General features: G+C 52.3%; 1 protein-coding gene across 2 annotated transcripts in view; it reads left to right on the forward strand.

The window, feature by feature from the left end:
* The first annotated feature begins 2,285 nt into the window (after nucleotides 1–2,285).
* The window catches only part of Tara (SERTA domain-containing protein 2 taranis), a 47,340-nt gene continuing 25,119 nt past the window's right edge, over nucleotides 2,286–24,506 (forward strand). For both annotated transcript variants that reach the window (XR_013495357.1, XM_078196447.1), the window contains exon 1: nucleotides 2,286–2,751. Coding sequence is in view for 1 of the 2 variants with exons in the window: in XM_078196447.1 (XP_078052573.1) it covers nucleotides 2,731–2,751 (21 nt within the window). In the remaining variant the exon portion in view is untranslated. The remainder of the gene's footprint in view (nucleotides 2,752–24,506) is intronic.

Consider the following 24,506-nt stretch of genomic DNA (forward strand, 5'->3'; position numbering starts at 1 on the left):
GCCTTCGCGGTGAAAACGACTTCGCTGTTAGAACTGCTTCGCCATCGGCTGTGGCCGTCGCGCGGCACGCCGTACACTCCTCTCGGAGCCACGGAGCTGCCTACGGAATGTCGCGCAAAATTCACGAAATTAGCCGCACGACCGGGTAATCGGCATCATCGGTCGATGCTACGGCCCGACCGGTGTCATTTCGCGATCGGACCGTGCCGGTGATGCTGCCCGTTTACCCGGTACCGAATAAAAATGTTCGCGGTGAATTTTCTTAGGCTGCTTGCCGTATGGTAGGTGGCGCGCCGGCATCCGTGCGGCGTTGTCTGCTGCTCGTTGCTGGCTTGCGAGAGCCGAGGCCTTCGGCCGCTCTTGCGCTGCTCGCCGTATACAGGCTGACAGTCAGTGGCGGGTTTCGAAGCTAACGGCGTTGGGAGGACTCCCTCATACTCGGGGGCCCCGATGTCTGCAGGTTCCCCGGTTTCACAGCCTCGAAATCAAAATCGTGTTGCAACATTGCCTCGATATCGATCGCCCGGGCCTCTGTTTTTTCAAACATTTATCGCGTTCCATTTTCAAAATTTCTTTCGCAGTCGTGGACGGACAAAAACAAAATTGTCTAAATTGGTATAAATAAATTTTTATGCAGGTTTGCCACGCGCGGCCCGGGATCCCGTTTGAAAATATTTCGTTGACGTGAAATTTTTTTTGCTTCAATTTTGTTATTTGTTTATCCGATGTTTTACGGAATGCGTAGACCGATGTACGCTGAAAATTTCAGCTCGCTTCGATACGCGCGGATACGTACCACTCGAAATCGTACTGCTTCACGAAGTTGCTGATAAACGGCGCGAGAAATGCGAGGTCCGCGAAATAGTTCTCGGTACCTATCGAATGGCCTAAGTCATTTTGAGTTTTTGCGCCGGATCAAATTTTTCATCGCTCGTCAAACCATTCTCCCGTAACTTTCATCGAGCGACGTCCGACCATCGCGCACTTTCTCGCGCCAAATTATTTTTCTCAACGGTTCGAGCAAGTGCTTTTGTATTAAAAACATTCCTGTCGAACGCAGTATTCTAATCCAGCGAATAAAACAAATCGGTTAGAAATTTTATAAACTCGAATTTCGATTATTGTTCTATAGAAATAACGAGCGTTGAATTTGTTAATAAAACATGTTTCATGAACTCGGAAAAATTGTGGTAACAGAGTTCCCCGAATTTTTCCCTCGTATAATTTTTCCAGTGCGAAACGATGACTTTTCATATTTTTAATATAAAATTCAGATCATTAATCAACGAATCAGTTTGTATAGAAGTATTGATTCCATTTGGAAACTGTGCGTTTAAACAATGGATATCGTTTCTATGAGCCACCTAAATGGCATAAACAATCCGAGGATATTCAATATTAATTATACAATTAATTTACGTGGCGTGAATAGAACGCGCCCTTCCGCTCGTACAAAATCCTCCACCGTTTCGAACGTCGACAATATTGCGCTATTCGCTCGTCGGGGTACAATGGCTTTTAAAAATAATTTATTAAATTCGAGGTCCAATCGACCGCGCGGTAAATCATCGTGACAGAGGACTGTTTTAATTCGTTCGTTTCGGTAGGTGTATCGAAACAATTTGGCTAACGCTCTAATGAATTCATATTATTGGCGGCGCGTAACAGCGAAAAAAATTACTCGATCGAGCATCTAAATCATTTCGTTGTCCCGTCGAAAACCATGAATCTCATTTCGCGCAAAATTCGAATAAATTAAACGCATGGGCAAAAGCATCGGTCACCGGCGGCAACACGGCCAACCGGTAGCGTATAAAAATAAATTCTGAAACTTTCTTCGGGGAACATTAAAGGTACCTGCCGCGCTCCCGTTATTACAACTTTACAGGCTGTAAAATAGCGAGGACCCTTTAATTTACGTTCATTCAGAAGGTCCCTCTTTCATGAACAGACCAGAGAACACGAAGTCGCCTGTGCAACAATTTTGCAATCGCGCTAAAGGCAAATATCTATAAGTCGGCATATCAGTTATATAATAATCATTAGAAATCAATCCGTCTGATTCTCGTTGAAACGTCGTGGTTATCGACGATCGCCACGCGATCCGCTTCCTTTTTATTTCCGCGTGAAAAATTCCACCGAGTTATTTAGCGACACGCTAAAAATTTAATTCGGTCGCAAGACGGTTTCGCGTGGAATCGCTCGAAGTAAACACGACGTACAGGGACGGGCCCGGCGGGCGCTAGCTACGTTACTGAGCATCATGCCGTCGTGCTAGAGTGCAGGTGGGCCGAGGTCCAACGGAAACGGCCGAGCGCGCGTTCGGGGGAAACCGAGCGGCGACACTCGGCGAGTACTGTTGTTAGAGTATTCAGTAATGCTTTGCATGGCCAGCCAGTCGCTAGTAGGCTCGTCGGTGAGAGTCGTGTCGTTCACTCGAAGTGATCGTGTGGTGTTACTCGACGAGCCAGTCAGGAGACGGTATATCGAGACGCGAGGTATAATCAAACGGCGACGAATGTATCAGCAATCGTGAGTGCGTTTCGTGAGACTGTGAGAAATAAACCGAAAACGAACAAAGCGTTATATTATCAAAACCGGACCGCACATCGACGGTGGAGCTTCGACTTCACGTACTGTTATTTCACTGAAAACAAAAAACCATCAAGACACACTGTGTATGGTACACAAGCGATCCAAGATGCTGTCGTCAGTGCCAGCGAAATAATAATGTGGTGCGACGTTGGTCAGGTGAGTGAAGTGCTACGTCAATCCCTTTCTTCGCACACTACCTACTTTTTTTTTTCTCTTTATCGAACAAAAATTGTGCCGCCGACCTGTGCCCGGTCCGCCTACGAGACACACGTTCTTGTACGGCCAGCCCGAGCGAGCGTTACGTGAATTCGACAGAACGGAGGCGACAGTGTTGTCCGTTCCCCTGTGAAAAAGAAAAAAAGAGATCCCAGCTCGGTTTTTCAGTTCGGTGTTGCTCCAACGGGGGATTTTATCCCTCGGCCGCCGCATGGCGACGTCGTGCCTAGTGTTTTCAGTGTGTGATGTCTCTTCTTGTTTGACGAATTCCCTCGGATACGATCGCGGTTCGTTCTCGCCTCGAACCACAAGAAGAGAACGGTTCTCATTCCCGTAACGCCTTCGACGGCTGGCGCACACGAACGTCACGGACGACCACGAGCCTGGTCGAGAGACTTTCCTCGAATACGATATTCTTCACGTTCTTCTCTCGAGGAATGTTTCCTCGACCGCAGAATCTCCCGAATCGTTTCTATCGGCGAAGAGGGTAGACAGACCTCTGCCGAGCAAAATCGCCCGTCGGCACAGAGCCACGGAGAAAACCGACCGATCCGAGGTCTCTGAAACAAAGAAACGAAAACACGGGAAACGCAACGGCGGTGACCGATTGCTTTCTCTTTTCGTTCGTGCGTAGGCCCTTACCGGGTTGTACACGTTTCTTCGTATCGTGCGTGTCCCCCTACAAAAATAAAAAAACCTCGGAACACCGTCGGAAACGACGCCGCGAATCGGGTACGTGGGAACGGCGGTGGTGTTTTCACGTCGCCGACGGTGTTCCCGGCGCCGGCTAGAAAACGACACGGCGGTGCATTGACGTTGGTGGCGAAGTGTCAGATTTGACGCGTGGTAACCTCGTGTTCAGTAGTTTGAATTCGAAGCGATCCCGCGTTTCCTTGGGCTTGGGGACGGGCGCCGGCGGTCGGGGGGGAGGGAGGGAGAACGAGCGGTGACGGCAGGCGGCGGTGGCGGAGTAGGAGGGCAGGAGGGGGGGAGCTCGAAGGAGGAGGAGGAGGCGGCGGAGAAGGAGGAGGTGGGACGGTGGCCGCGGCTGGATGGCGTAGATGGCGAGGCCGAGGGGACGATCGAGGTGGCTGTGGTAACGACGGCGGGTCGTGGGTCGCCGGTCGGGGAGGGGGGAGAGAGAAAGAAACCGCTGTAGAGAAGGAATAAGAGAGAGAGAGGGAGAGACTTCGAGCGCGTAGCGAGAGCAGTATAGAGAGAGAGAGAGAGAGGGAGGGAGAGAAAGATCGAGTAGGAGCAAGGGAGAGAAAGATAGAGAAAGGTGACCGGAGGCTTCGAGGCTGCCTCTTCTTTACTTGGCCAGCGTCGTGGAGGAAACCTAGCGTCGCTACGGCGCGCTGCGAGGAGCGCGGAGAAGGGCACGGAGAGTTCGCTAAGTGACGGAGAGGGGGCACGGTTATGACCAACCATCAAGGGGGCAACGTCGTCATGGTTACCGCGACGACAACAACCCGCTTGTTCTAAGGGATGTTTTTAAAAGCATATATTTGCTTTTTGCTTCTTTTTCACTCGACGATCGCGTGGTCGCGATACCAACGATTTATTAGGCCTCCTTCCCTCCTCCCCCGCCTTTTTACCCTTAACCTGTTAACCGGAGAAGACGAGTTAACTCGTCCTCCGTTACTACTCTCTATGATCTTTTCTCGTTCTGCTGTGAAATCTAACGATACACGTCCAACTGCAGAAGTAGCGGCCGTAGAAATTACTGTACCACTTGGAGATACCACTGATGTTCTCTTTTTCATAGTACTCTCGTTAAACGTTATAACCATCGTGGTTTCAATGTATCTCGATATTTGTATTAATTGGATCTTTGGTGTAGGAATTTGTTTGCTTCCATCAAAGATCGTGTGTACGTGTACAGTGGTCATTTAGTTAGCCAGTGTAGAGATTGATGGATAGAAAATCGTTCGATTAGCTCGGAAAAGTTTCACGTGATCGGATATTGATAAAATTTTGGAAATTCGTATTCCATACTCGAATCTTCTCCACTCTACCTCGATCGGATGAATGCGGTGCCCTCGCAAAGAGGATCACGCGGCATTTCGAAGTTCGACATTGAAATGATGGAATCGTTGATCGAAGCTGGACGATATCTGAAATCGTTGATGCTGCTGAAATATCAGCGTAGAGTCGCCTGAAATCCCCGTCGTTGCGTCAGACATGTACAAAGTCGATGGTGTGTCAGAGTCAGCGGAGCTGGTGACGCAAATTTTCTCCGTTACGTTTCTTTATTCTCTTTATTTTCTTTTCCCGTTAATTACGATACGCGTTGAGCAATTTCAACAGTGAACTTACAGTGTTCCATCTTCTATAACCGTCCTGTCTTCTCGTGGTCTAAAAAAATGGCAATCGTGCATGTCGCAGTCGAGTAAATTTACCAACTAATTTTATTAATAAAAATACGATCGACTTTGTGCAGAAATTATAATAGTTTTCGAATTTACAAGTGTTAGCTTGGCCGAGAAGGCGAGCGAGCTCGTCCGTCGGATAGTCGCGATCGACGTGCTTCCAGCAGTTGCAGGATTTTTAGTGGTAGATATTTTAAAACCGTTTCGAAAAATGTTCACCTCTCTTTATCAACTATTCAGTTGCTTGGATAAGGCGGAATAGAATGATTTTTCTTCGGTGACAGATCATACGTGCGATATTTCTTTCTTACCATGATGTAGTTTTGCGGATAATATACCTTAGCTCGCAGTTGTTTTATTCAAATTCCTCGGAGCACCGCCAGTGTAAAAATGACCTCAGAATGTCTTTATTATAAAACACCAGTGAATTGCATAACCAAAAATAAATGATCTCTCGAGATAGATACCATTATTTTATTGTTCGTTTCGTCGATAGATTTTCGGTTCAGGAGGTTCGCGTCAATGTCGCACAGCATATCTTACCAATACTATTTATGTATATATAAATTAACGTTTTCGTCGTGGTATCGTGGGTTGTGCCGTGTACAGAGAAATCTCGGTTCGGTAAAGGGGGTTTCTTTGAGGTATATCGTAGCCAAGCTATCGTAGCCATCGCGGAAAAGCCAGTGCCACGGCTAAATTCGCGGAAAGACGATTTCATCGAACGGCGAGGAGGAGTTGTGTTGCTCGGGACAGAGTCTCGCGAGATAGAGCCCCGGTGCTCGAGGACCACTTCCATCGGGCCAGGACAAAGACTCGTTACGATGACCGAACGGCGTATGACGCTCGGTGTACCTCGGTTATAAAGCGAGTCCGAGTTTCCCCCGTTGCCCTCCTTCCATCGTCTGTCCTCCGCCTCCTATTTCCTCCTCCACCGCGCCTCCTCTTGGCCGTCGTCGTTCTCCTGCGGCACATCGAGCTGCTCACCCACCATCACGGGTCATTAACGAGAGAGTTATCGACGCGCGATCTGTCAATAGGCTTCTCCCATTCATAAATTCGCCCGGCGTGTGGCGGCCGCATAGTTTTGCCGCGAAAACCACGTGGCGGCGGCGGCGTCGGTGCCGGTGGCGCGCAATGTCCTCTTCACCGTTGCATTGCAACGAGCCCGAGAGCCGCGTCGAGCCTCTACTACGTGATTTACGGGCCGCGTCCCCGTTTTAAATGCATGCAGAGCAACCGTGCGTCGTGCATGTCCCTTTCTCCCGGTCCCGCGCGCAACGTGATGCCTCCGACGCATCTCTCTCTCTCGTGCTCCCGGCTCTGCCCTCCTCTGTCCCGCGGCCCGTCTTCCTTCGTCTGCGTGGCACACGTGTATTTCGTCTACACACGGAACATCACCGGCGCGACCAGCGTGGGAGTCGAATGCCTTCGGAGAACCCAGTCGCACGCCGCACCGACAACCTCGGTCCATGAGAACGCGTCCAAAAGCTCGTCTCGATCGGCCTTGGCCCTGAACACGTACCCTGAAATCAGGCTAGCTGCTCTAGCTGCTCGCTGCTCTCAGAAAACATATCGTCGATACGGTCCTCCCGGTGATCGGTAACTAGTCCCGCAGGTTACAACTTCCTAGCTTCAGCCTGCATTTCGCTCGCTACATTTATTAGTCTCTATTGGTAACCCAGAAATACCTCGTCGAATCTTGAGAACTCTCACATGTCCGCCAATTTCTTTTAATATTTTTATATTCCCGTCACTTCGCTTCTTTTTTCCTGCTAATAACTGTTAGTGCTAGAACACGGTAATTAGATACTATTCGCGATATCTACCGTGTTCGTTTGTAATCGATACGCACACTATCCAATAGCGGCAGCTATATCATATCTATTGTCTCGTTCTCCTCTCTTTCCTGCCGGCGGTATTACCGACTGCAAGTTTCTCCTGCGCGCAAGTGTCTGAAGTACAGTCGAATTCTAAAACAGTATATCACCACGTGCGAATTCCCCGGGTTCCAACAGTTAAGCTAATAGCAGTTACTCCAAAGATTTCATTTCGCCAGACCATACGTTTACAAGACCATATTACAAGTTGTTCGCGCGATTCTTGGATATAGTGGGTTAGAGGGATGATCCAGTTGCCCCGTCGTTTTGGGGGACTGATGAATACGGCGAACGTCCCGGCAACCCGTTCCAAGAACCATTTCGCGCTCCAAGAACTCAACTATTCCGTCTAATGTAACCGTTGCGTTTGAGCCTTCGCTACAAGTTTCATAGGGGTGGTTTTACCCCGACGCGTCTCTGAAGCGATCGTAGCCAACAATGACACAAACCGCGCACTTTCTATTCGTATTTATTATCTAAACAAGAACTTGTTAGCGCGAGAGAGTAAAATTTGTATTTCGATGTAAAAGATGGAATGATTCTAAATTCGTAACCATCGAGCGAAAACTAAATTCAAGAATCGAATCGACGAGCCCAGCGAATAAACGGGGAAGGAAAACAACACAGCTCTTTCCCGTTGCATTAAATTTTCACGGACGCGCGTCCGCGATGAATGAAAGAGGACATCGCGAAAGACAAGGGAACAATGCTGAATATATTCAACGGTAACGGTACCGTTTGGCCGGCGTTTCACAGAACATTTGCAAACTGGACTGTCCCATACGCGCGTGGTGCCCGACCTACGACACTGTTCGGCGTTCGCTGATAACATCGGTGAATCACGAATTACGAATGTTACGCCGCGTCTGGCATCACCCACTGTCCCCCTTTCGATGCAAAGACACCGACGTAGCACGTGGTGCGGTCTCTCGTACACGCGCGCATGCAACCTCGCATTGCACTCTGCACAGTTTTGTTTACGTTACCGCCCCCACCTCCCACCGCGATTGAAAAATTCGTAGCCGTAGCCGCCGCCGCTGCAGCACCAGCAGCAGCAGCAGCAGCTCGTGTCATCGTAATTCGTGCATCGCACGCATTCCACGTAACGTTCCGAACGGTGCGACCTCCTACCATTTACCGATTGATAGCCCGATGGACGGGACCGCTGCTTCGAACCCAAAACAAAAATAAAACCAAACTTGATCTAGTTACACGTTCGCTCGCTCTGTTTTGAAAGGAGACCTCCGGTTGACGGCAATCCACTTTCGTATTGGTTTCTCACGCGTTCCTCGCGCTTCGAATTCTGTCCTTAGCTGATTTCGGATTTCGTTAACGGTTAAAACCAGCCGCGGCCAAGTCGTTGTTAATAGAGAGAAAAAATCGCTTCGGATTTTTCAGGGAATAATAATTATTTTCAAAAATGAAACGATCCGTTCGCGTGTTTGCTGTAGAGGGTATTTAGTTGGTAAAATAGCAGCGATTGCATAGCGTTGGAATATCGTTGCCGACAGTGGACTTATCGTCCACAAGCAAGAAAGACCGTTTGAAGGAAAAGAAAATATACATTGTGGCAATACTCGTGCTCGTGGGTACTAAGGAAAACAGTCTCGGAATAGGAGTTCGGTGTTGCAGTGCCAGTCGCTGCTAAAAATTCTTATTTCACCGGTATAATAAAGCGTGCGTTCAATTGACCAACAATTTCCGGTACACGACACGGTGTCACCAATCGGTAGTTGCTTTTTTATCCTTGCGCGGAGAGTTCGCAAGACAAACAAACCTCGGATCCTGTGCAGTTCAATAGGGTATAAGTTAAATGGTGTGGCAAACGAGTTCTTCAACTCTGTTGTGTTCTCCTTTCTACCAGTTATTGCTGGTCCCCCACTTCTCAACAAGTAGTTAAAGAACGGAATAGCTGAAGGTACAACGACCGAGAGAATTACACCGGTGCCGTAATTCTCCATTGATAATTCCGCGGCAACAGCGTTGCATCCTTTCAGGTGTGTTCGTGCCGGTTAATCATAGCACCTAATTACGAGCAACGTTGTTCTTTCGCGCGCGCGCGCGCGCTTTTGTATATTTCAGTAGCTTCACGCTCGTTCCCGCACGAGATCCGCGAACGACGAAAGCGTTCGAGGCGAACCCGCAATAAAGTCACGACGAATGAATAGGATGATGCGCGTGAAGTATTTTCCGCGGCCGTGGTTCATTCGTCGAGTGTATCCTCGTCGTCGGCCGTCGTATATCACGGCCTGGTCGGACCTGTTAACGGAGAAACGACTCGCGGGGAATTTAGGTGACGACGACCGATCCCAGGTGCCGGATCGTTGCGCTTCGTGTGTCATAACAGAGCCGGTGTTTGTGTTACAAAGCCGTGGAGGGAACCCCAGCGGGGCAGTGTCCAAGTTCGTAGGAATCCGGGCACGTGCCATTAACGGCGCCATTCACGTTGAAAAGCGACCGCCATTCACGAAAAGTAACCACCGCCTCACCTCCCCCGGGGACCCCCTCCGCTCTCTTTGTGTGTATGCATCGATTCGGCTTCTTCCACGCAACAAGACGTATCGATAACCGTCGTTCTATTCGGGCGCGCGTCAGAGACTCCGAGTATCCTTTTGCGGTAGGTTAAGGTTAGGACGCGAGAAAACTGCTCCGGTGATCGACGACGACGCCTGCCTATCCTCCGTTGTCCTACGCTTCCTTCGCCCACCGTTCCACCGGCAGGCTTTTGTGCGGACAAATTTCACGCCCACCACCACCATCACCACCACCACCACCACGCCGATGCTCTCGTAATTGCGAAGGGAGGTGCATCGGCCGACTGAAACACGAACGCCTCAGTCTTTCCTGGGCTGTCGCGTCCGTTGGATGCCCCAACGACCGACTTCCCTCTCGCTCCAAGTCCTCCGAATGCCGTTTGTTTCTGCCCGAAGAATTTGCTAAAGAATCGATAAACGAGAACCCTGAAATAAACATCGTCACTGCAGCTAACGAAAAGCGTCCCGCGTAAAACCCGCAAGTCGGTGTCTCTCGGGTCAATGACCGAGAAAAATACCGCTCCCGGTTTAGGCGGTCGGGGGATACCTACGGTTATAATGAAACAAGAATAATGGCACCTGTCCGGCGGGCCTCCGCGTTGCGGTTTCCTCGTAGGATCCTCTCGCAGCGCGCAAGGCTCTCTCTCTCTCTCTCTCGTGCAAGCAGGTGTGTCGGCCTTCGTGTGACACCCGACCCCCTTGTTTCGCCGTCGGCAAAACGGATCTGACTCCACATTTCTATCGAACGGTTTTCTACCCTGCTGCTACTCGGCCTTGAACCCTTAATCCTTCCCGCAAGCCGCCCTTTACAATTTTCCAGGGACCCCCCGGTATTATAGCTTTACGAGCCGGTGCAGGACCGCTTTTGTTTACCGCTGACCGAAATTATAACGCCGGGGCTCGTGCCGAGCGAGCGAGCGAGCTAGCGCGCGCGCGCTCATTGTTTTGCTGCTGAATGAAAGAGACCCGTCGCCGCCGGCTTTCCGTGTTCTTCTGGCGACAAGTGCTCGTTCGGCCCGTTCGTTCACCGCCGAATCCCTTCGATAGCCAACTTCTAAATGATTTCAAAACGTACGCGACGACGACGACATTGTCTCGCAAACGATTCGGAGGGGGGTCGAAGCTCTCTCGGCAAGCGTAGGTGTAACAAAGGCCAAACAATCGATGAACACCTTCGAGAGATCAATTCGCGTAAAGAGCTCTTGGATAATGATCGCGCACCGGCCCTCGCGAACAGCCTTAAAGTGTTCTCGAGCGGCGACTTTCGTCGCGCAAACGAGCAGCCGAGGCTGGATCGAAAATCGCGACTCGATCGGACGGGATCTCGCACGTGTGTCTCCCCGCCGGGACAAACGCGTGGCAAACGCGACAAGTTCTCCCGGGTTCTTCCCGCCAATGGGCGATAACAGGTAGCCGTTCCTGGCGCGCATTAAACGCGAACAAGCGCGGATCCCCCCATGACATTGGCAGTCGTACGGTTACAGGCTCGCATTCTCACACGAAATAGCCGGTACGTATCCGCGAAACAATGCGCGGACCGTTTACGACACGCGACCAGCGAAACGGGTTCCCCGCGTGGCCTATACAAAAGCGCATTATCGGTGGCGGCGCTCTCTCCGTCGGCCGTGAGCGCGCACACACACCCGCGATTACGTTGTAATAATGTATGCCGGGGGTTCGCGCGCGGTAGGTGACGTGTGCCGCGAAGCAACGAAACGGAGGAAGCAACAGCTGACACGATATCGACGTGAACGAGAACAGTTTATGTACTTTCTACGCTTGCTGAACGGGCCGCGCGCGGCTGGCAGGCTCTCTCGCGCGTCGAAGAGAGCCCGAGAGAGAAAGAGGATGATCCACGCGTGTGTGTGGCTGTGTGCGTGAGAGGTTCTCGCGTTACATCGGAGAGCTCGTTCGTATATAACGTAAAGTACGATGTAAACACACGTGAATGGGCGAGAGAAAGGGATAGGGTACGCCGGGAGAGCTAGAGAGGGAAAGAGAGACAGGGTGAGAGAGGTAACTGGCATAGAAGCGGCGGAGTGTGCGTCGGTGCATTGTGACTCTTCCACCACCGGCGAATCTCCCTCGAACTCGGCACAGCTTCTGCTTTCCCTACCCTTCTTCCTTCCTTCCTTCCTTCCTTCCTTCCTCCATCCCTTTGGACCACGGGATCGTTTCTGCACTTTCCTCCCTTGCCCCTCGTCGCGCGATACGCTTAGCACTTCTCGATTCCGCGGGCTCAGTCGATTTCGGACCCTGGTGAGCGCAGGCCGACGAGATCACCGGCCGGGTCTCTCCATGGACCAGTCAAGGCTGTTCACTGGTCGGTGGACCCTGTTGATCGACGACGTCGACGCTTTCACTGGCAGCATTTCGCAAATGCGTGGCGCTCTTTCCTTGGCGCCTTTCAGAGAGTAGAATTCTTCTTTCGAGCATATTACGCTGTCTGTTCATCATATCTGTGTATTACCCTTAAATTGATAGCTGAGTAGTCTAGTTTCCTAAATTGATAATAACGTTATTGTAAAACTTGGGTCGAGCATAGATTGACTTGTCGGTAACTGGAAAGAACGTTTAAGGGCTGGGTGGAATCTGGTTGGTCGATGCCGCTCTATCGGAATAGAGTAGAAGAAATTACGCGTCCATTAAGATGCCTGTAAATAACGGAAACACGTCTATCCCCGTCGGACGAGCAACAACCTTTGCACTCGTGAATGTACGTCGTTAGTTTCCGTGGCAGAGTCCGCTTAACCGCAACGTGGATCCGGTAGCCTCGGCGAACGAGAGAACGCGTTGTTCCATTTACGTCGATGCCCCTACCAGAGCTCCGGGAACAAGTACCGATATCGCGTTCCCTTTTCAGCGAAAGAAACACGGATTTAACCAGCCTCGCACTTGAACTTCTCGGATTGTCGATAAGAACACGCGACAGGTTCTCTTCAGTGCGCACCACATGCACACACGGACGGACAGAGGAAAAGAGAGAGAGAGAGAGAGGGAGAACTCCGGCGCTGTGTACAGGCACTTGCTAGGCGCCAGTTAAACTCGAGTACACAACGGGCACGTGAGAGCGTGTATATACGAGGTTGCCTGTGAATGAAGTCTATTTGCGTACGACAATAACAGGTGACACTCTACGGTTGTTTACCTTCCCTATCGGCAAAAAGCCGGACATGGGAAGCCGCGGGGGTGCGGGCGGTCGGTCGGTCGAGGATCGGCGCGCGAGCGGATTGTCACGGAGAGAGAAAGATGAAGCGTGTGTGAGAGAGAGAGAGAGAGAGAAAGCGACGGCAGCAGGAACCACGTGGACGCCGTATTTTAAAGATTGCCACCGGAGTCGGGGACGCGTACCATGAATGAAGCATGTGCGCGCCGGTATGATCGACTCTGAAACGGGTCGTTGTACCGTCGCCTGGGACACGTAACGTCGCACGTGAGGCGTCCCCGTTGCGCCGATGACGCGTCGCACGCGAATAGGTATCATCGTTTTGTACGTTTCATTGTTGCGCGGCATAGCTAGGTGTCTCTCGAATGATTACGGCCGCCGAACGGTTCGCGTCGAGAACTCGTGCAACTCCTATGGCCCGCGAACGGGTCGAGCCGAGAGAGAGGCCGTTCTCTCCTCGTGTCGTCCTCGTCGCTGCATCGTCCGATTGGCAGCGACGTCCGCGGATAAAGACGCTCGTGGAGACCTAGGGAAAGGGGAGGATCCTGTTTCATCGTAATCCGATTCGTTGACACGAGACCCCGGCGGTGCCGGAGAGGCAATGATCTCGAGATTGGTAGACTGTTGTCACGAAGTCCTCGAAACCCTCCCGGTTCCACGTGCAGTCAACAACCAATCCGACTACAGAGTCGATGCGTCTAGCCGTGTCTGCTCGTCGTCTCGGGCCGGAGACCGACACACACCGGCAGAGTTTCTCGTCGGTCGCGCGTGCAGACACACCGTATGAAAGTTGGCGGTGCAACGTGCACGGTGCACGTTCCGCGAGCCTGCCTCGGTTCACGGAACAGACACACATCCGCGGGATTTACGAGTCCCTTGGTCAGCAGCGGCGCTCTCCTTCTTCCCCCCTTTGTCTCTTTTGTTGAAACAGTCGGGGTCTCGCGCGCGCACACACAGAGACGCGCGAGGGATGTGCGAACCCGTCCCCCGAGCGAAGAAATGCTCGGACGGATCTCCGAAGATCACGTGCTGCGCATAACTTACATTCCCACCACTCCTTTCGGTAGCACGTGCTTCCACGGTTCTCCGTCTCTTTCTCTCCGGCTCCGGTCTCCGGTTGTATATAGGTCTCTCTCTCTCTATCGGCTCGTATCTCTGTCCCGCTTTTAAGCGTGCCCGTGCCACCCCCCCGTTTTCCCCCCCTCGGCTCCTCTCCCCCACGTTCGCGTTTGATTCCGCGATTCGGTTCAATCGAATGGTGTACAATCTTAGTCGGTCGCCACCCGCGACGCCGCGCCGACGGACTTGGCCGTCACGCTCCCATGGAACTTAACTGCGACGCCTCTTAGACTCCATCCTTCGTATTTCGCCGGATTCGTCGGAACGAAAACGTTCCTCGTAGAGCGCAACGTGGGTGGGGTGGCAAGGCGAATTTGGAACGGCGCCATGCGCCACCTTCCCAAAGAAAAGTACTCGCGTCGTTGTTAATGGTATTAATTGGCTGTGAATAATGAGCGACGCTGTGTCGCTGTGCAAATAGAATTCCGACCGGAACAATGCTCTATTGACCCGTAGCCACCCTTCTTCGGTATCATCCCTTAAAAGTTGACACTCAAAATCCGTTCCGATTCACTCGACAACAGTATCCAGAGTTTAGGTTATTATATCGTTACGGTCATCATCTCCCTCGATAAACGCTATCAGCGGTTCTACAAATCCTCGAGATAGGTTAAGGGATAATTGTTTCGCGCGTGGTCGCGTTGCGAATATTCTTAGCCAACGTCGCCTTCGGTTTCGTCGGATCTCTTGACCCTCCGACCATAGGGTTGGGGTAGTTTAGTCGGAAGTTGAATGGCGGTTTCGGAGGTAGGGGCGAAGCGAGAGCGTGGCCAAAACGAAGACGCATCGCGGGACCTAACTTGATCCGACGGTGGCCACTTTCGCGTGACAAATAGATCGCCACGTGGTTCAGGTTATCCCTCGTCTCCCCCCCTGCGCATCCATCCGACCAGCTTCCCCCTCGTCGATCCGGCCAACTGTAAATTCACGCGCCTACACACAGGTGGCACCGCCCTCTTGCCGGTGCATGTACGGACAGGAACGAGTACCCCCTTCAGGGATATAGTTATGCTGTACGTACAAACTACGGAAGGAGAGGTGGGGACGGTCGGGGGATAAGCGGCGCAGGTGAGGGAGGAGGGGGCGTCTGTTTATCATATGTAAATTTGCGGTAGCCGCGTGGGTGCAACGGAGATGGTAAAAAGAGACCGCCGCCGGACGGAGATACGAACTCTCCATTCAGTAGTAAATGCATTCCAGCGGTGGTCCTCGTGCCGACAACAACCTCCGCGACTCCGTGCTTACGCCACCGTGCCTCGCGCTTCCCATTAGTACTCCGCGAAGAAACTTGCTGAATTTCAACCGCGGATACTTTCAGCTGCGCTCGTTCAAAGTATCCACCTGGTCGAAATTCTTCTCGAATCGCGTTCTAAAAAATGACGAATATAGCATGTAGAAGATAATTATTTTTGGGTCGTTTAATCATCCTGGGACAATTTACTATGGACTCGATTCTCCTCTGTAAAAATACAAGCAGAAATGCCGGAACACCTTGGTCCGAGTAGGAGAGACTCGATAATGTCAATGAAACGGTGGATAAACTTTAGAGTGCGTGGAGGACAATCGAGCGTGGGCACAAAGGGTGCATTTGGGGTGCTCGGAGGCAAAAGTGCCCACAGGGCCTGACAAGAGCATGATGCAATTGCTCTGGCTGGCATCATCAGGAATGTATACTGTTCGATTCATAGCGTGGCGCGTTCGAGAGGCATATTTATCGAAGGCTGTGCGCCGGGGCACGATCCGCGAAACAACCGCTCGCGTCGAAAGCACACGCAACTGGATCTGTATCGCGTGCGAAAGGCCAGCCACATGCGACGGTTCACGCACTCTCTTACAGGTGGCGGCACCGTACGGGCCTCGTTACTCATACACGGGCGACAGCGTGTGCGACCGCGGGCTCGACGCACACACGGGCGCGCGCACGGCGGCGGAGCGCCGCTAGCTCTTGTCTCACGCGTAAATACCCGGATACTTGCGCAAGAATTCTTCTCTCGACGCGTACACGACTCGTGTGCGCGCTCGTCTCTGCTCTCTTTTCGTCTCCCCGTCCTCCGCGGCTTTTTCTCGCTCCTCCCTCGTCGTACTTCTCACGGCCCTCTCTCGAGTTTAATAAGAGCCGTCTCAAAAAGTCTAGCGCAGCCCGCATGAAATTCGGGGCGCGACGCTGTCCGCGCGGGGGCCGAGTCGAAAATTATGCGCGTCCCAGTCGAGCGGATAACGTTCGCGGAATTGTTTAAATTATTCCCGATGCCGTGTCTCGTCGCGAAGTCCTCGTTCGTTATCGTCGGCGAGCCGTCGCGGCGTTTCTGAAAATCGGTGTCAGTACGGTGTTTTCGTGCCTTTATTTACAGCCCTAATCGCGGAGTCGAACCTCGTGCGGCTTCTGTCGAGACAGAAAATGTAATCACGTGTATTGCTCGGCGGTGTTCCACCCACACACACACGAGGAACGCCTTATCGCGTAACGAGGCTACAATCCACGCAGTTGCGCCGAGGCGTGCCGCTGGTGGGAGACGACTATCACCCGGCAACGTGCTCGCGACTGTGTGCGCTCTCGGGTGGTTACGCAATCAGAGGCTTTCCACTTCGTCGTTGACGTTGCCGACTGTGCGTCGACGTTGTCGTCAGTGTCGTTTTCGAAAGGGAGCTCGACACCGAGTCCGCAGAGTTCGCTCGGCTCGATAGTACATACAACCGGCGAATAGTCCGGCATCGATCCCCGAGAAAACCTGCCGGCAGCGCGCCGCGCCGCGCTGAACACGGTCGGTTCTTTTTTCGAAGTTGCTAGTAGCGTGAGCAGGCAGTTACGTGGCGACTTCGTAGGAGAGAGAGAGAGGAGAGAGGGGGGGCATACGAGGAAATTGTGATTACGTAACGCGGACTGGCGGCGGACGCGTAAGCGCTTCGAGATTTTTGACGTAAGGGACGTAGATAGATGAAATGATCGTCCAAAGTCCGTCGGCGGCTCGTAACACGCTTCCTCGAACGAATATTTCCCATAGGTATTCGATGTTGTAAAAATATATGCATATAGATATATATATTTACGCGTGGAAATCGTAGGATCGCGTTACGATGCGTACAATGCCGTCTAAGTTCACGCACTCGCTTTTATCGCGACGCCTCATCCAGGAAGAAAATGCTATAAAATTGCATAATACTCTCGCGATCAGGCCCGCTACTTCCCTTCACCGATTCATCTCGCTGCGGCGGCGGCGGTCTCGGACTCCGCGAATCTCGCTCTTCCGATTTTATTCCCTTTAGCGAAACAGCCCGGCAATTACATCGCGGTCGCGACGCTCTTCGATCGCGTACGCCGGGCTCTGCTACTCTGTTGCCGGCGCGTTGGCGGGGTGCTGCGCGGGGGTGTACGGGGTCGGGGCTCCCGGTTTAGTTTTCCCGGCTCGAAAAATTGCTCCCCCCGGGACCCGGGGAGAGCCCGGTGAACGTAAAATCATCAAAATACGTTCATCCACCTTGAAAATGACCAGACATTCTCTCCCTCGGTACCTGAAACTCATAGTACCTCCCGAAATTGTTCAGCGTTATTTTCGCTGATCTCCCTCTCCTCGGCCCCCCACCCTCTCGGTCTCAGTCCAAAAAAGGCACCCCACCTCGCGCCACCCCAGAGTCAGTGTCCTTTAAGTAAGTTAGACGCCTGCGCAAATCGACGGTGCAAATTCTCGACTGGCAATGGCGAGGGTGGCGTGGCGGCGGTGGTGGTGGCTCGCCGGCGAGCTGGTGGGGTACGGAAGGAGGCAGAAGGGTGTGCGGATATCGGTGTGCGCCGCGTGGGCGGATGGGTGGAGGGTTAATAGGACGTTGGCGCCACGACGGCGGCTCCGAGAAGCACGGCCACGTGCGCTCGCTATCGAACGGGCGCCATCCCCAATCTGCCCCGACCACCCATCCACCCCTTCTCCCTCTCCCCCTCTCTCTCTCTCTCTCTCTCTCGCTCTGCTTCTCTCCCCCTTATCTGTCAACCCTCTATACCCTTCCCCTCGCGTCCACTCAACTGCCGTTGCCCCCATCGCTTCGCCTCCCCCTTTCTTCCCCCATACCACCACGCCCCTAACTCTTATACACGACGTACCGAACTATGGCTACGTGCTACGTACATATATGTATGTATATACGTATATATATACATATATATATGGATATAGAAACGTACATAGAGCCAGCGTATGTACGGAGCGAGCGTGTATATATGTACACGTACGTAGGTATATCGCGGGCTAGTCGTCGCGGTGCGCGCGGCAGAGCGACTCCCTCTGTGTGCGACACACGGACGGAACCCGACCCCGTGTGGGCGTGCATGTGCGCCCACCGTACGTACTCGGCCGTACAGCTGTATTTCAGAATGAGCTGGATATATCGCGCGAGAGAAGTCGCTGAACATGAAGTATACAGTTTATGTCATTACCGACGCTTCAACGAATTTCAGGCTCTTTTCAGACAACGGGATAATCTGATAGAAAGGTCGCCGGGAGACGGTTGATACGCCCGCCGCGCGAGGCCGTCGCATTGTGTTTTCGAATTTTTCCAACGAGCCGGACAACCGCAACATCGGTTTTCAATTGTCCCGGCTACCGTGCATCTATCAACGGGACCGATGTAGTTTATTTCGTCGTTGTTCTCGCCCGCGTACGCTAATTCCGCTACCCCTAGTTTCCTGGGGGGAGGGGGGGGGGCGAGCCGCGGCAAGCTCGCGATATCGGTCTTGCTCCGGCGAGTAGAATCTTTTCGTTCGCGCGGAGAAGGATGGTTCCAAATTTCGTAGAATTTCAGACGGGTCGCGACAGATTCGACCCCGGTTCTCTCTCGCAATCTTTGGCGACCGATCGGTCGTGCACCGAAAGAATTTTCAAGGTGTACACCGATCGGCCGTGTACATGCGTGCGCGCCCGAGGATACACGCGTGTAGACGAGTCACATCCTTCCAAACCAGTTTCACACGGACGTAACCGATACCTTCGGTTTCCTCGTGTATCGGACGATGTCGCTCTCTTCTTTCTCATTTTCCCTCTTCCACCTCGACAGCTCGGCTTCGTCCTGTCCCTTTCTCGCCCCCTTGTCACAGCAGCAATACCGCCGGCCGCCCCGGCACTCTCGCATTCTACGGCGATTTTCAAAAGTTCCCAACCGGGTGCGAATCATCGCGAAGCTATTATTCGGTCGTCCGAAATGCATCGAAAACGAACCGCGAATAAGATATATTCGCGATATCTCGACATGTCCGCGTTAACCGACAAGAAACATTAATTGTGAAATAATGGTCAGGGGGGAAGGGACGAGGCAAAGAAATCCGCGAGCGGAAAACAAAACGCGTCCGGATAGAGGACACAGGCCGAGCGAAACAACCGAAACCGGGCAGAGTAACGAGTGGTAGCCTCGCGGTTATTTGCTTAATGGCGCTTACTGTTGGATTCACCGCGACTAGAGGCGGTCCCTCTAATTGCTGACATGATCCCTACGCTCACCGGTAATAATTACCCTCGAGGCACCGCCATTCATGCGGTCCTCGGCGCGTTTCTCCTTGCCTAAAATCACTTAAATTAGTTCCGTTGACAAGAAAACCCATTCACCGGTCGCAAAGTGAATAAGTCCTCGCGCGGCACCAACAGTTAAAACCGTATTGTACACGTGTCCACGTGGCGTTGTGCTCTCTCTCGCCGCCGTTTAACGTTTGAAAAGCGGCGGCGTGTGTGCCTAGCTGTTTCGGGGATACTATTATGAGACGCATTAAGACAGGAAGCAGCAACTTTCCCCACCCCCGAAAAGAGAGTTCTTTAACGAGAGAGGCTCATACCGATCTCACGCCCCCCGCGCGCGAAACGAAACTTTTGCTAACCGCCCACACGCAGCCCGTCGCACGGCCGCGCACACACCCGTTCCGCGTTCCGCGCTATTGCCGCGATGCTTCTTCTCTTGCCCCCCTTTCCATTTGACTTCGACGGTCTCAGAAAGGTTCGTTTTTCAGAGCCGCTTCTCCCCGCCTCTCTGCGAGAGCGCCGAACTTCCCTGAAAAACCCCGACCGTGCTTCAGCCACAACGGAAAATCTATACGTCGAGGGGAGAGAGAGAGAGAGAGAGAGAGCGAGTCCCGACGCGCGCGGAGACTCGAAGCGGCGTTTCTACCGCGCCGTTCAAAACGCTGCTTTCCCGCTTTTTGTGATACGCTTATTCGGCAGACCCTGTCTGTCTCTGTGTGCGCGCCCCGGTGAAACGACCGCGCGCTGCTACTTCGTTCCGCGAAACTGTTTTCAACTAAAACTCCCGACCACGGCAAAACGGAATTAGAGTCGCAGCCGTGTGACCCGCCGGCTCTAGAGGAGATCGCGTTAGAGAATATACGCGCGTGGTCAAAAAATGATTGTTGCATTATATATATATATATATACGTTGCCACGCCCCAATATCGGCGCGAACACCACGGTAAAAATCTCTTTTCGATTTTGTTAGCCGTCGCCGTCGCCGCCGTATACCGGCCTTCCGCTGTTGAATGCATTAACGTTCTTCCATCATTTTCTGCAATTCTGCACGCGGCACCGACGGCGATTTCGCCCATCGCGGAATCCTCGTTTCGAGAGCGCCCGTTATTCGTCCTCCTCGAGAAGCCTCGATATCGTACGGACTGGCCGGTCGTGTGTGAACAAGCCTGTACGTAGATGGCATTGGTGGAAGGGAAAGGGAACGAGAAAGAGAGAGAAGGGAATAGAGACCACGGTCTACGTATGTATTCATGCGCAGCGGAGGGGACGAAAGAGCGAGGTGGAAAGGAGAGACGGTGGGAAAGAGAGGAATGGAAACGAGTTCGGAGAGGGGACCGATAGAGGTAGGGGGAGAGAAAGAGAGGACTGGAGAGCGGAGCAGGGAGAGCAAAGGAGAGAAGGTGGGGTGGATTGGAGGGGAAGTTGGTCGCAGAGCGTGTCAGACAAAGAGGGACGCGGTTACTCGCGCGTATGGGGCGTTGCCATGGTAACCTCTGCTCGTTCCACCCCCTCGCTCGCGCGCTGGCTTGTCAGCAAGAACGAGATAGGTGGCGAGAGAGAGAGAGAGAAAGAGAGACGGGGATACGACAGAAATAGAGGGAGTGAAAGGGACGCGGCGGAGAGAGAGACGCGGAAAAAGAGGCGCGGGACAGAGAGGATGGGAATCGGGTGTGCGGCGGAAAGAGGGAGAGAGAGAAAACGGTACTGGAACATGAGAGTAAAACAGGCAGGAATGGCGGAGAGGTGGGAACGCGAGGGGGCGGTCGTTCGACGGAGAGAACGGGCCGAGGAGAGCGAGAGAGATAGAGAACGCGGGATGGGGAGACAAAAAGAGAAGAGCGAGCGAGAACGCTGCCAAACGCGGGGCCGCCAGTGCAATCAACCCGTTGCCCGCCCGCGAGGGTAAAACTACCCCAAAGTCAAACGAGGATACGTATATTACAGAGAGAGCACCGCCGCCTCTCTCCGTGTGTAGGCTGCCGTAGATATAACGCCCGTGTACGTACGTACACGTTCGCCGTGCTCGCCTATGTACAGTTCTATATAATATATACGGCGACGTGTGTTGCGCGCATATACACGCGCGCATGCAGAGACAGAGAAAAAGGAAAGAGAAATAAAATGGAAATGTAGTAAAAAGAAAGGAGTATTTCCCTATTAAATGCTTGACAATGGAAAGATGCTCCGTCGATCAAACAGTCTGAACATCTTTTGACGTGCAAAATAGACGGGGGACGTATATACATATTTGGAAGAATGCATCCCGATGTATATGTAAAAGGCGTGTGTGTATCCGCTTTCTTTCCTCGCCTACGAAATTCCAAAATTACCCGAACGAGCCGGCTCGCTTTTTTTTTTTCTTCTCGACCAGAATTTTTTTAGCGCAGGTTCTCGTTCGACGATTCGTATTTATTGGGAACGGTTGAACGGTTCGCGCGCGGCGCGCTGTGCACGCGTGTTTTCTTGCGAATCTGCATACTCGAAGAGAAACCCGGGGCTGCTAGGAAGTTGACTACAACTCGTTGAAAGGCACCTTGCGGCACGTCCTTGTAGACGTTCCAAATATTCAAGAGTGGAAAGGATCATGGTATATACGGGTACGAGGTTAAACTCACGCGCGAGGGTGTCGGGGCTTTCGTTCCTCGTGCTCTGTTGCTGGTAAGGCGCAGTTGCTCTATTCTCCTGGAACCAGTTTTCCTCCACACGCGCGCACAGAAACGGCGAGCGAGAGAGGAAGAGAGAGAGAAGAACACACATGCTCGCACGATAAACGCACACACACACGCGCTCAGCACGCACACGGCCGAACGCGCACGCATACGTGGCTGTGTTCCGAGCAGACTCCACACACACACGCGCGCGGGCGCGCAAGCGTGCACACGTACGGGCGCGCCACACGTCAGCTAAACTAGAAAGTTGCCCCAACCAACATTGAAGAAACGCCGGTTGGTAGAGCCTTTCAAATTTCAACCAGAAATATTTTCCAAGCGAAGTATTCCGCCTTCGGACGGAACAGCAAAATTTCAATTCGGAACGAAGAGGAAAAAAATATCGAGACGCAACAATTTTTCGAAACCCCGTTCACCGAATCGTTCCGCCGCCGCCGCGGCGTCATCATTTTATTTGTATTTTTATGAGGATTTCATTTTCGCCGACGGACATGTTAATTTGAAAGCAGGTGGAATGAAAAAAAAAAGAATCGGCATGCGCCGCGTAATTTACGAAGCTCCGTCCGGATAAACGCTTCCGTCGGTTTTCGAAAATTATTCTCATGCGTTTTGTTCCGCGTACAATTATTTTAATAGAAAAATATCGGACGGATCGGAAAACATCGGCGCGCGGAATTAAATACAATATCAGAGTCTCTCCACCCTCGGATACACGGCGCGGGATTGTTACGCCGACAACCCCATTTCTGCTAGTAGAAAGTTCGTGTAGAGGTATTTTGCTCGGTGCAAGAGCGACATCGCGCGAGACCTCAGAGCGTGGGTATCAGTACGGAACCGAGTCTACAGCGCATTGGCGCTGCGTTGCCACGTTTCGAGGTCTCTCTTTCTCGTCCCCTCTCCCTTTTCTTTTCTCTCGGTATGCGGCCGTCTCGTTCCCACTTGGCTCTCTGTGGTTACGCGCGGCGTTGCCGGTTCGACTGGCGGGAAAACTGGGTTTCGAAACAAATTTTTCTTTCCTCGCTGCACACCTTTGTTACAAATATAGCCGGGTGATTTTTAAACGAATTAACCCTAGCCCAGGAGCGCGGTCTTAACAATTTCTCGCACCGTTCTTTAACGATCGACTCCTCTACTAAAAATATAAAAAAATTTATGCAACAAAAATACTTGGTCGTATGGGATTAAAGACACATAAAATCTATACGCGCGGCGGAGAATTGCCTAAAACGACGGTGGAACTTTGTTGATGGTGGATCGTGGTACGATCGCTTGGCGGAGGTTCGGCCGAGATCCTAACTACGTAGTTGAAAAAGAAGTAGAGGTTGCGCATGAATGTTTCATTCTAATAATAACAAAAATGTGACCTCAACCCGTTATCGACTGCGCTCTACACCGCCTCGGGCCTGGAGAAACGTATAGGATCGAAACGTTGCTAACTATCTTCGCTAATGTTGATGCCGGGCGGTACGAGCCCCAAGATGAAGAAGTAGAAAAGAGAATCTCGTTGCCCGTTCCGGCGGTGTACAGGGAGGAAGGAGGGTAGACTACGGTTTTAGACTACGGACTCGGCGCGTCGGCGTCGAGTTAAAAATAACAGTAACAGCAGCAGCGGCAGCGAGCAGCGGGAGAGAGAGCAGCCAGCTCGCGGCGTCTACGACGGCTACGTCGCGCTCGCCGCTGTCTTCTTGCCGTTACTACTTCGCCGCGCGCGCCGCCGTCGGATCACGGAGCGCTAAGCTGCTTTGGCGATATCGACAACGACTCAGCGTTGTTGCGATACAGCCTTGAGCGTCGGCGCACTATCAAAAAAAATTAAGACTGCGCGCGATATCGTGCTCCGAGGATAACTGACGCTGCACAATACACGAGCGTGTCTCGCGAGCAGAAATTCAATCGAAATTCGAAAGTTAATGTATAGTAGCCGCGGTCTCGCGTTCGCGGCGCCGGTATTCGCGCGCGCCCCAATATCTACATTATCGAAACGAGGAATGATAAAACAGCTCGGCACCCGGACTTATCGTCCTCGACTTTATCCCCCGGCGTAGATACCGTTCCCGAAATTCTTGTGCCTACGACGGCCGGCCAATATCCAGAGTAGATAAAATACGCGTAGATAACTTCGCGGCCTTGAAGCGTTCACAAATTAAGAAATACGTGAATTCTAATGCGATATTCGTTCGGCGAACGGTTTCGAAGACAGACACGCGTAATAAATGAAATGGATGTACGACCGATTTTCTTCGTTTAAAAATCTCGGATTCCCCGGCGACCCTGTCCGTTGGTAGCGATCGAATTCCGCCGCGTTTATCGCGCTCGACCATCGATCATTTATCCGGAATACTGCGGTCGGGTATGGAGACTCGCGGTCCGTCGAAAAATAAGTCGAAGTTTCTGGCGAAGAGAGGAAGCCGTCGGGTAGTTATCCCGCATAGAAATCACGCGATACATGCTCCCGACATG

This window comes from Augochlora pura, chromosome 1, assembly GCF_028453695.1.
Source record: "Augochlora pura isolate Apur16 chromosome 1, APUR_v2.2.1, whole genome shotgun sequence".
Lineage (NCBI taxonomy): Eukaryota > Metazoa > Arthropoda > Insecta > Hymenoptera > Halictidae > Augochlora > Augochlora pura.